The sequence below is a fragment of the Podarcis erhardii genome (genome assembly GCF_964252035.2).
Source record: "Podarcis erhardii genome assembly, chromosome: 1".
NCBI classification, from domain to species: domain Eukaryota; kingdom Metazoa; phylum Chordata; class Lepidosauria; order Squamata; family Lacertidae; genus Podarcis; species Podarcis erhardii.
Window position 1 is genome coordinate 76,649,033 of NC_138497.1, and position 13,219 is coordinate 76,662,251.

The 13,219-nt window shown below is 39.7% G+C and overlaps 1 protein-coding gene across 16 annotated transcripts in view; it reads right to left on the minus strand.

Annotated features, from left to right (window-relative positions):
• The window catches only part of BRSK2 (BR serine/threonine kinase 2), a 410,538-nt gene that overhangs the window by 116,619 nt on the left and 280,700 nt on the right, over positions 1-13,219 (minus strand). For all 16 annotated transcript variants that reach the window (XM_081840494.1, XM_081840500.1, XM_081840499.1 and 13 more), the window contains exon 3: positions 6,923-7,008. In XM_081840494.1, the coding sequence (XP_081696620.1) occupies positions 6,923-7,008 (86 nt within the window). The remainder of the gene's footprint in view (positions 1-6,922; positions 7,009-13,219) is intronic.

Here is a 13,219-nt window from a genome sequence, read left to right on the forward strand (position 1 = left end):
CTACTCAACACAGAGTTTAAAAGTTTCCAGCCCAGACTGTTACAAAATTCTTTCAGGACTTCCCCCCTTGTGCTGCTTTCTATTGATTAAATAATCTCTATTAGATATTAAGCTCCTTGTTATTGGTGCAGCATATAAATTATTCAAGAGCTATATAAATTCTTATGGCGGGCATGAATTTTTAAACCCTAATTTGGTACTGAGCCAAGACCTCTTCATTTAAAAATTGGGCTCCCCCCTCCCCATTTCCCTCTGGCAGGAAATGAATAGATGCGCTCCTATGATTTTATTTTGTTTTAAGAGGGATCATCTTAACACCCACTGATTATTTGAAGGGATATGTTAAAAACAAAGGTTGCTAAGCATATTTAGGATGAAGCTAAAGAGGTGTGTTTTTATGCTGCCGAACCACTTGAGTCTTTGATTTATTGGGGATGAAAGGCTTTTTTGAATGCTACTTTGCTTGTTATTTATAGTGTGTTGTTGTGCATGCCTAAACACCACCAAATATCCGTATAGGAGTATGCAACCACCCAGAGGGATCTCTAGGCTATGTTGGGCAAGCTGAACATTCCATCAGCCAGTGCCCTTTCCAAAGAAGCAAATTTCCTTCGCTCCAGTGGCCAATTATCAGGGCTTCCCTAGCAATCCTGCAATGTTCCTGACTTTTAGTTTTAAGAATCTCTCTGTGTGTAAGTGTCCAAACTCTGCCTTCTGATGAATTTGTGCTCCTCTTATATTCCATTACTGTGCTATGCTTTTGTTGCCCAATATGTTCGTATCCTGATTAATTTCTAAATGGGCTAAGGTTTATTCACCATGAGGAGGATTGCAGTAGTACCCCCCCCAAAAAAGAACCCTACTCAGTGGCATATAAAACTCCATGTGGCATCTTCTTTTCAGATGACTCTGATTGCTATAAACCAGATAACTTGTGGAGAAAAAATAAGGTACTTCTCATGTAAGATTTGTACTTTTGTACATCCTTGTCTAATACAAAGGTATACAAGTGAAATTATTATTCCAATATAAATCCATTTATTTATAACCTTTTTAAATAAATGCATTCCAAATGTCATTATATTGTCCAGACACATTTTTTTTTTTGCATTTTATGCACTTTTTGTTTCCCTTTTTATATTTGATTTAATTTGATTGAAATGTTTTCAATAAAATATAAGGTTGTGGGGTTTTTTTTATTAAAAAAGTAAGATTTGTATTTTTTGTATTTTTATATTTTAGGTCCCTGATGAAAAATTAGAAATAATTCTTACATTACAAAGATTTTTCCATAGATATTAATGTGGCATTGGCATTTATTTATATGTCATCCCACAATTAGGGGCTGGCACTATGCTGTGGCTCTGACATTGAGCATGGCACATTGTTCACTCACTTTCCTGCAATGACTCTTCCTGCTTGGAGAACACTGGAAACAATGTGATGTAGAATTGATCTACACATGCAGCAGACCTTACCTGTCTGAGTGCAGGTGAGAGATCTCATGGTTTGAATGCTCCATTTAAAAAGCTACATTCACATGGAAAATTAGCATATCATAGGGAAGACTAGACCAAACTCTGGTATACTAGTTTTCCATGTGTAGGCAATGCTGTCTTTTTTTCTTTTTTTCTTTTTTTTAAACGGGAGAGCATTTAACTTGAGATTGACCCAACTGCCATCTGAACCAGATTCCAGAAATCATTCTACTGCATGTGTAGGTCACCTCCTAGTCAACTTGACCTTTCTGCATATTAGAAAGAAAACCAGAATTGTAGCACAATGAGTTGTCTCATTAGCTTAGCTAGGCTGCTAAATGTTTAATTCCCCCGCCCAAATGCATTTTCAGCCTTAAATAAACTGTAGAAAAAGGATTTGATTCATGGCTGCATTAGGAATCTACTCAACCAAAGCCCCCTGTCACAAATTAAATCATAAACCAAAAGTAAAACATGATTTGTGAAATTAACATTTATCGAGGAAATATTCCCCAGCGCTGCATTATGCTTCGTCTTTGGCATCCAAAATATCAACCATAATTCATAATATGCCTAAGAAACCATGCCACCAGCATTGCCATCAAGGCAAGGAGTTTAATGGAAAAGTGATGCAGTAACCAGGGACTCATATTAGATGGGGATGAGCTGTGCTGTATTTCTTAGTAACATCAGCATTCCTCCTTCCATCCTTGAACCATGTCATCCCTCCACTGGCACTCCCCTGCATTGTTTAATATTATCCAAATCTCATTGACTGATTGATTATCTTTCCATATTTCCAGTCTTATAAACTTGTTTTAATAATGAGCAATGACATTTAGCACAAAATCAGCATAATTTTCCTTAAATTATCATAATTAATCATAACAGCTAGCTTTTTATATGCTGACAACAACTATTCTTCATCTGAGGATCCAGTTCTCTGAGATACATCTTTTTTAAATCCCATTTTACAGATGGAGCAACTGAGGTTTAGATTGTGATGGATGAACTGCTCAGATCCATACAACTATTCAATGTTGTTGTCAGTTTTAAAGCCACTTAATTTCAGAATGCAATTACGATGATAAAATGTGCATTAAAATGCATATGATAGTGAGAATAATTTGGAGAAATTGCTTTGCAAAAATGTGTGTATTAGGGGAAATTCCATTAAAAAATGTGTATATTAAGAGAAATTCAGACTGAAATGCTGATGAATTTTCATGAGGACTTCTAAATATATTAACAATAATGAACACAAATTGATACAGACATGTGGAGAATTGAACGTAAGACTAGAAAAAACGAGAAACTGAAAAAAGGAGAAATGAACAGATCTACCATACCCTACTTAAAGTGCAATCCTATGCAGGATTAGGAGTAACTACACAAGATTAGGCTGTTGTAAAAACAACTTCAAAGAGTTCAAGGGCAATTTAACAATTTACAAATCTGCCGTGAGATGAGCTTTTGTGGATAAGCATGGATATAAGAAATCTTGATTTAAATTTAAGCTCATTTACAAAGCTCATTAGGAAGCCTTGAGAATATCATTTCCACTCAGCATAAAGTACCTTACAAGGTTGTTGCATACATACATAAGGTAAGGTAATAAATAACACTACGGCCGGAAGCTAAACTAAACAGCGTTTCCGTGTGCTCTGGCACTTGTCATGGGATCCCGTTGCACCAGAAGTGGTTTAGTCATGCTGGCCACATGACCCGGAAAGCTGTCTGTGGACAAACGCCGGCTCCCTCAGCCTGAAGCAAGATGAGCGCCGCACCCCATAGTTGCCTTTGACTGGACTTAACCGCCCAGGGGTCCTTTAACTTTTTTACCTTTATACATACATAAATAAATACACACACACGATGGGACTTATGTCTGAGTAGACATGCCTAAGCTTGCGCTATAAAACACTATTCTGAACTCTGAGTAGGAAAGGGAAGATACAGATGAAACAAATAACATTTCTGGTCATAAGGGTCTCTGCTTTCACCTCATGCAAACAATAGTATTTTCTACCTTTTCAGTGCTGTACTTCAAAATGATCAGTCCATGTAGCTATGTGGTAATCATATAAAGATAAATGTAACTTCATTGACCTTTTACAATATGGGTTTGGGAGGAACACAATTATATGACACTGATTCCTGATTGTGACTTAAGGTGGTGTTTTTTTTGGGGGGGGGGCATTGGTGTTTTTTTTACTGTGCAACCACCCACCACTCCCCTAGGCCTAAATTACTCATTCTTAGAACAATTAGTTTCCTACAAGAGAAACCATAATGATTTCAAAATAGTAAATTATTATGCACAGGTAGGAATTATGTACAATTGTCAAGTTGCTTTAAGACATTTTATGTAGTCAGTGACAAAATAATAATAACACCCATCGCTTTACTGACTACTGCACACACACCTCTCTCTCTCTCTCTCTCTCTCTCTCTCTCTCTGTGTGTGTGTGTGTGTGTGTTTTATGTGTGCGATTTGTGTACACACACACCCTCAAGGGGGAGGGAGGGAGGGAGGGAAGGGGGGGGAGAAAGACTAAGAGTGACAAAAGATTGCTGGTAGCCACAGTTCACTGCTGAAGAGAATTTCTCACACCAAAATAAATTACAACCACTTCTACTAAACCAACCCTTGAACTGTTGGCACAATCTTATTGGATAAAAATTCATTGTTCCAGTTGTATGGTCCACATGGGATTATTACATCCATGCAACATTCTTTCTTGGTTCACCAATTATTATACCCTTACAGAGATGTGACATTAAAAGGGCTACCTCCAGCAAAGCTTTAATAAAAAAAAGACCCCTTTGCTTGCAATACAGTTAGAAACTTGGGCGGGGGGGACACCATTTAGTTTCCTCATATGCTTTCTCTTTCTCATTTAAAAATAATTGCCCCTCCCCGCAATACACAAGTGAGTGAAGATTAATATGGCATGTCTGTCTGGCAAGAAATTCAATCTTTTGGGCTTCTTTCTAATAAACTCTGAGAAACTCTGTCCATGGTTCAGACTCACTGGCTCACTGTGAAAATGCTCTACACAAGCTATATTAATTATTCGTGCAAAGACAGCAGAACAGAGTTGCTGGTTTATTTGGTACAAGCAAACCCCACCCCTCAAAAAAACCTTCAGTATCTCAACTGACTATGGGATTTTAATTGCACTTCAAAAAGGGAGACATAATCAAATTTATATTCAAAAAGATTTTAATGGCAAAGTGCTTTATTAAACTGATTGGTTGCAAGATCTGCTACACTTGATGTTGGGCAACCCACGTCCAAAGTCTAGTGCAGGCAGACTCAATGAGTGGCCTTGAAAAGTCACACACTGGTTTGGTTCTGGTAATCATCTAAATTGTGGTTTAGATAACCGATGGGCAACCTTGGTTCCAGGGCTGCACATAGCTCCTGACCTCATTTTATGCCCCTCCTGACACCTATTGAAGCCCTATACACCCATCCTCTCAAAGTTCCTTCCTTCCTGATCGCTTCCTCTTATTTTTTTCCTGGCTTTTACAATTGCTCCCTCTCCACTCTTTATGCAACACAGGAGTCTAATATGGACCACTGAGTTATGGCTCTGTATGTAGTTTTAGAACAATCAGAAGGGGCAGTATTTTATTTGATAAAAAATCATGGCTTTTTAAATAAAAAACCCACAATTTTCTTTTATAGAGCTTCAAGAAAAAACATTTTTAAGCCACCAGTCTGAGAACAAATTGGAAGGATACATACACACAGAGGAACATCTATTGATATAGCCACAGTATGTGTATAGCACACTAAAGTCCAAAAAGAATAATTTTCACTTGCTTTCCAGAACAGCAGCTATGTATATTGGTCTGTTGTACTAAAAGAAAAGAAAAAACCTCTGTACACTCATTGCAGAGTAACCCCATCAAACCTAAGGAAGCTTATTTCCCCTAATCTAAATCTAATATGCGGCAGCCAAAATAAAAATTGAAGAAGGGCAAACTTTTTGATTTTTTTATATATATTTTGATTCCATATTAGTTAATCTGGAACACCTTTGTGGCTCCATCTATCTTTAATTGTGTCCCTGTCCATCCCTGGAATGAGGGAATGTGAACAGAAAGATTATCTACCCCTGGTTTGATGATTATGAATGAGTTGTGCCCAGCTTGAACACTCCCTTTCCTTTTCCTTCTCATAGAACATAAGAAGCTGCCTAATACAGAGTCAGATCATTGGTCCATCTACTGTACCTCAGCACTGTCAACAGAGAGCAGTCCTCTCAGAACCTAGGGCTTTCTGCATACAAAGCAGGTGGTCTGCCACTGAGGTATGGCTCGCTCCTACTCTGTACTACCATCCAGAGCCGAATTTAGGTTTGATGAGGCCCTAAGCTACTAAAGGTAATGGGACCCTTTATATGTCCAGCTGTCCTTTGCCAACAACAAATGGTCACTGTTTTATGTGTTGAATATATGTTATATGGTAATTTATGATGGACCTAATAGGTATCTAAAGCCATTTGCACATAACAAAATATATATTTTATCAAAGTAATTGTTGAACTGAAATACAATTAAGAAGAAGTATATTAATAGTGAAATACAATTAATAAGAAGTATATTTTGAGGGGCCCTCAAGAGAATGGGGCCCTAAACTATAGTTTGTTTAGCTTATATGTAAATCAGGCACTGCTAACATCAACCCTGGTACCTTCAAGCTACGTTACTTCCTCTACTGATATATATTGCCAGCGATGTCCCCACAAATCAGTAAGCAACTTGGGCAGTGATAATCATTATCTCCTATACACAATTGCTTTTAGAGGAATACCTGCTGGATTTATATCACTTTTTATGCTAAAAACATGCTGGAGAAACGGTCAAGAACCACATCATAGTACAAATACCAGTTCTACATCTCTACTTAAAGGTAAAGGTAAAGGAACCCCTGCCGTTAGGTCCAGTCGTGAAAGACTCTGGGGTTGTGGTGCTCATCTTGCTTTATTGGCTGAGGGAGCCGGTGTACAGCTTCCGGGTTATGTGGCCAGCATGATTAAGTCACTTCTGGCAAACCAGAGCAGTGCACGGAAACACCATTTACCTTCCCGCTGGAGTGGTACCTATTTATCTACTTGCACTTTCGAACTGCTAGGTTGGCAGGAGCAGGGACCGAGCAATGGGAGCTCACCCTGTCGCTGGGATTCAAACCACCGACCTTCTGATCAGCAAGCCCTAGGATCTGTGGTTTAGACCACAGAGCCACCCACGTCCCGACACCTCTACTTAGGCACTATTAAAAACCTTGTTGAGAAAGCATAAAAATGAAATTATTGTGGTTTGTGCACCTGTTGTGTACAGTCTTATTTAGTCGGCTACATCCCTTGTTAACAGATACTTAATGCATTCCCCACACACCCATCCCACCCCCTTGGCAAATGAATAATACCTACAAATATTTTTTATTTTCATAAACATCGTGCAGCTTTAAAACGTGTGGGTGTTCTATCAACTTCAGGATGGCTATTTCCCGCTCCACCTGAAAGAGAAAAGCAAAACACAAGGAATTGTTAGAATCTGTGTCTTAAGACTACATTAAGAATCTGTACTACTGTGTGTCTTCAGTTATTACCCACTGCCATCCCTTAAGTACCACTGACTTCCCCCGGTGTAGTTACCACACAGAAAACAAAGTAAAAATTCAGGAAATGGCAGGGCATAGAAATATGAATGTGTGCTTAGTAATAATGAATAAACACATTATTAACAACAGTATTGTTATTAACTTCCACAGAACTAGGACACACTTGCTGGGGCATTTGCTTGTGTGCAGGCATCTCAGGAGGGCCTACCATGGCTGACACCTTGCCTGCTACTACTTCCCCTTCTCTGCTGGCTATGGCCCTCTACCCACCAGTCTCCCTGTCGTGTTTGTGAGTGAGCTAGCTTCCCTGTTGGTGGTCCTCTAAGACCATGAGCCAAGGGTGTGTGTGCTCATGTCCCTGGCCCACTGCAGTGCTTGTAAATCCACTCACACGCTCAAGGGAGAATCTGGGGGGTGCTCCAAGCTCTCGTGGGCTTACTCAGCAGCAGTCCTGAAATGAGTCAGGGAGCTGAGCAGCCAGGTAAGCTCACCTGCCTCCCCCCAAAAATCTGAAGCCAGGCCTGCTTCTCAGATATGCAAAGTTTACACAAACAAATTATTTCTAGAGGGGTTGCCATGTCATCTATTGCAGCGAAAACAACAAAGAGTTTTGTGACACCTTAAAAACTACAAATTTATTGTGGCAAAAGATTTCATGGGTTAGTGTTCCCACTTCATGTACATGAAGTGCTATCCTTAGTGGGCACTTACATGCACATAGATGCAGAGAAACCAACATGAAACAATAAAAAATACAAGCCTACAGCAACCTTCTCATGTTTATGAAGATAACTACTCCTCCCCCCCTTAAACAAGCTAAAAGTGGTATTCAGAAATCCTAAAGTAAAACTCTATCTCTCCCAGACTTTCCTCTCTCCTTTCACCATGTGCCTCCCCAAATCTGCTCTAGAGCATTGGGAGAACCTGTGCACAGGAGGAGAAGAAATTTGACAATCTCCTTACTGCTACATTGAATACAATTTCTGAAGTCTTATGGATGAGGAATGCCTCCAAGTGAGCTCATTTACTCTTAAACAGCGTCCATTCATTTAATAATACTAAAATTTCTTTCATATGGTATCCGAAGCTTCAAAGTCTGATGTGCAAATTCTGAGCAAAACCCAACTATATCATGCTAGAACTATTTTGATACCTTCTTACATTCAGAATAGAGGAAAAATGGGGGCAGATTTGCTAATCTCCTCTGCTGAACCAGAAGCCTTAATTAATTGCGCACATGAAATTAGCAAATACCTGTTTTATTTTGTTTCACTAAGTGTCACTATGGCTGAATTTACAGGTCATGAACAACAGATTGGCAGGTACACTTATGTAATAACAAACTATTAATGCCCTAATTACATGGCCCAATGAATTGAGAGGGAAATCTAGAGGGACTGAGCACTTGGCTCTCAAGAAGCAGAATGATACAACTCCAGAAGGTATCCACTCTGAACTAAGTTTAGAAGCTGCTGGTACTATTATAGCTGCTGCATCCTGGCATGTTGTGTCAGAACTTCCTGTGGATGGGCAATTGGCATGGGTCTGGAAAGAGTCAAAAAGGCTCTGGCACACTTTCCTGATGGTCAAAATTAGAAAAGCAGGAAAGCTGGTGCAACACTTGCCTGGCTCTAGACTCCAGTATAGATTTCCCCATTCTACCTGCCATGGTTAGGATGTTACTTTGGCTGCAGGGCAGCAACAGAGATCACCACTTGTACTGTGCCACAGCTAAAGCACATTTTTTGGATCTAGGCTACCCTGGGTCCTATAATAGGTTTAAAGTTCATATCTTATTCATTCACACCACAATGCTGTCACATAGATTTCTGTAATTTCCTATTCCTAAAACAGGAGCTGACAACAACTTCCCCAAATCTATCCATTAAATCTATGGAGATGAAGATCAGATATATCCAATATATTTCTGGTTGTGTGTGTGCGTGTGCATGCGTGCGTGCGTGCAAATAGTTCTCTGGAAGATGTGCATTTCCTCTTTCCAGCATTGGAACATAAAACATTCAACATTTCAAAACAACAGTAACAACTAATCAGGTCATCTCCCCAGCAGCAAGGCAAGTGCTCATCTTATACGTTGTGGAGAAGACTTAGAGCACTTCTGATACTGGATCCTGACACGTGTTATTTTCATACCAATAATTTTGTCTCTCTCCCCCCCTCTTTTTTTGTTCCAGAAAGGCCTGCATCACATTGTCTTTGAAAAACCCCTGCTGTTGATGTCTGTGGCAACATGTCCAACCAAAGTGAGAGATGTGATGCTAGGGCTCTCTCAGGGCACTTCTTAGTTACTGTCCAAAAGCTTAAGATGAACAGGCACATAAAAAGAGAGACTTATGGCTTATGTTGCTCAGACAAAGGCCTCAGTTATACTTTTTCTCTGATTCACTTTCAACACTAAGTGGAGGAGGAGCGGTAAAAGAGCAAATATTCACCTTCTGCGACAAACAATCCACTGCTAGGATCTACATATTTTTAATTATTGTAAGTTATATTAACTTTTTAATTTCTCATTCATTAGGAAGTGACCCTCTTTTTAGAGGGGTACCTGTCTTGCCTCCCCTCCCCCCTGAAAACAGACTAAGGATCTTGTGGCACCTTAAAGTTTTTTTAAAAAACTGTATAAAGTGGACTCCACAAAAACCTAGGCTACAATAGATTGTCAGCCTTTAAGTTGTCACAAGACTATCTGTTGAGTTTTCAAGCTACACTTATCCAATGCTTCCACAGTTTAATAACAAGGGCTAGAAACTTTCATATTAAAAACAAAGCAGTGATGATTAAAAATAAAATCTACAAAGGAACATGCATCTATAGTGTACAATTCTGATGGTTTAATGCAGGATGGTGTAAGTAATACTATAATGGTCAGAGCAAGAAACCGGAGGCCTTTCTCTTGGGCATGGTTGGCCAAACAATTCCAAAGAAAGATAGAACCTTTTTTATGTATGCAACTACAGCAGCAAGAATCCTCCTGGCAAAGTATTGGAAGACGCAAGAACTACCTACTCTGGAAGAATGGCAGACCAAGGTGACTGAATTTATGGGGTTGGCGGAGATGACCGGCAGAATTCGAGACCAGAGGAGAAAGTCGGTGGAAGAGGACTGGGAAAAATTTAAAATTTATCTTAAGGACGTTTGTAATATTATGGAATGCTAAGATGTCAAGGGATTAGACACAAGGAATTACAGTTGTAAAATTTGAGTTTGATAAACTTTAATAAGAATTATATTTAAGAATTGGATGAAAGAATGCTAAAAAAAATTGATAAAATAAGGATGCAGCGAAGGGGAGGTTTGGGGAAGTCAGGTTATATTTTTTGTTTGTATTTTTGTTTGTTGAAAATTAATAAAAATTATTTTTTTAAAAAAAATATAATGGTCAGAGCAAACTCAATAAATGCTCAGTTATTCTGCAGAAATATCTATGTTTTTTCCTGGCACTTTATAGAATTCTGGATTAGGTTTGAATAATATTTTATGTAGTGAGAAGTCAATAAGAACCAAGAAAAAAGGTGTCTGATCAACAGTTTGCTCATGGGAAGAAGCTAGTAGGAAAACTTTATCATGAGCACTGATTGCAGTTGAATGTACCATGACAGAACTTAAAAGAGTTCATTGAGTAATAGCATCTCCAACAGAGAATCGAAGGAAACTGCAACATGAGTCATTAAAAGGTGTCTGCCCATGCAGAGGTAATTTGTATTAGCTTTTGCTGGTTCAGTGGTGCACACAAAATCTACAGGAAGGTGATGAACACTAAATCCATGGCAAAGTGGCTATCTGATTGCTTCTCCAGAGGCCCAGATGATGGCTCCCTATGACACCAAGAGGGACCTGACTGCTGATTTGTTAAGTCATCAGGGCATTTGATTACCAAGTCTGCAGATACTACTACTACTACTACTACTACTACTACTACTACTACTACTAATAATTTATTATTTATAACCTTCCCATCCAGCTGGGTTTCCCCAGCCACTCTGGGTGGCTCCCAACAGATTAAAAACAGAATAAAACATCAAATATTAAAAGCTTCCCAAAACAGGGCTTCCTTCAGATGTCTTCTAAAAGTCAGATAGCTGTTTATTTCCTTGGCACCTGATGGGTGTTCCACAGGATGGGCGTCACCACTGAGAAGGCCCTCTGCCTGGTTCCCTGTAACCTCACATCTCACAGTGAGAGAACTGCTACAAGGCCCTCAGAGATGGACCTCAGTGTCCAGGCAGAACAATGAGGGTGGAGACACTCCTTTAGGTATACAGGGCTGAGGCTATTTAGGGCTTTAAAGGTCAGCACCAACACTTTGAATTGTGCTTGGAAATGTACTGGCAGACCATTGTGCCATTGTGAACTCACTGCTAACTACTAACTCTTTGACACTCATTTCACTAAAGTGGTTATAAGAATCAGCCCTTGCGCTCATACTATACAAGAGACAACAAAAGCAGCCTTAGCTTTTCTTATGCTTTTTACATCATATGTGAATGTCAGCATGGTTCCCAGCTTTTAAAACTGCATTAGCTAAATGAAAAATTTCCACTCTTTCCATTTATTGTTCAGGCTGTTGCCTTAATCAGAACTAGTGATGAGTCCTGGTCTTCTTTTTCAAACCTAGCACCATACTCCTAAAACAAATGTGGCCTCTGGGCTCTAGGAAAGAAAGTATAAATGTTTCTTTCACCCCATCCAGAAAATATGTTTGGGGTGGGAGTTGGTAAAAGGTAAATGCTAAGCACTGTCCCCTTCCTTCCAAGCCCCTCCTGAAACTGGTTCCTGGTTTTAGGATAAGTGACAGAAATATTACTCCTCCCCATAATCCCGAAGCTGCCTTCCAAAGGGGAAATGGAGGCAATGGTCTGCCTCTCACTGCTGACTTTGCCATTCAGTACTGGGGCAGTTAGTATATTTGCCCAAACCACAACATTATCTGCCCAGAGGTGCAGCACTTTCTGGCATCAGGAAAGGCAGGTTGTTTGCTGAATGGGAGAAAGTAAATCAAGGACACCTCTGAAGTGGGAGCTAATCTCCCCATACCCACTTCCTTAGCAAGTTTGGAGTCTGGAATGGGAAGCATGTTTCCCCCTTCTCTGTGCTGTATCACTTTGCAGCCCACTTATTTTGTCTAATGAAACTCAAGTGAGACTCAGAGAGCCAACCCCAGTCTGCAAAGCACTGAGCTTCTTTCCTGGCCACACCTAAATGGGATGGAGTACTGAAAGCCATCTTTTACGGTAGAGTCAAAGAAGTCAAAGAAGCTTGCTAGGCTTAGGCCTGGATAGGAGCTTCAGAAGTTCATATTTCTCACCTCAGAGAAATAATAGCATTATGAGGTTCCAATTCTTTGACAGCTCAGATTAAAATCTAAGACACAAAAGAATTCCTGCTTAGTCATATAATCCTCCACTTCCCTTTCCTTTAACAAGACTTGGCAGCTAGGGCAATAGCAATGTCATTCCAGCTGTGGGAACACAGAAAGAATAAAATCAAGTCTCTCCCTCCTGTCTCTCTCTAGAGGCATTGGTAGTGTGCAAGGACACAGGCATTAGTGGCTCTTGGGAAATTTAGTCTTCTCAGAAGCTACTGCAATGGCAATAGCAGTGGCAGATCTGATCTTCCTCCATTCATCATTCTGTGGCTGGAGCACCACTCTAAGTTCTGCCCTTGGCAGGTTGCATTGGGGATATTATTATTATTATTATTATTATTATTATTATTATTATTAGGAAGGGGAGGCAGAGGTAGGAAACTTCTGAAGCTGGGTTGGTTTTTGGGGTGGGGTGAGGGTGGGGGTGGATTCAAATGATTTTGGATTTTCTTGGATCTAGCCTGACTTGTTTGCTGAGCCAAATCTAACATAAGCTAGAAGCAGGAAGTTGCCTATCAGTGTTTGATAGATACATTAGGGACTGATTTTAATAAAAGTCTATTTTTCATGAGTGAAAATAATTTCTGTCTTAGATAACATAGGCCCTAAAAACACTTCCAAACCAGCATGTCTAGTGATTATATCAGAACACCCAGACAGTGCTTCCATTCCTGAATTGGCCCCTGCTTTCTTTTTGACCTTCAACAAGTCAATGATTTC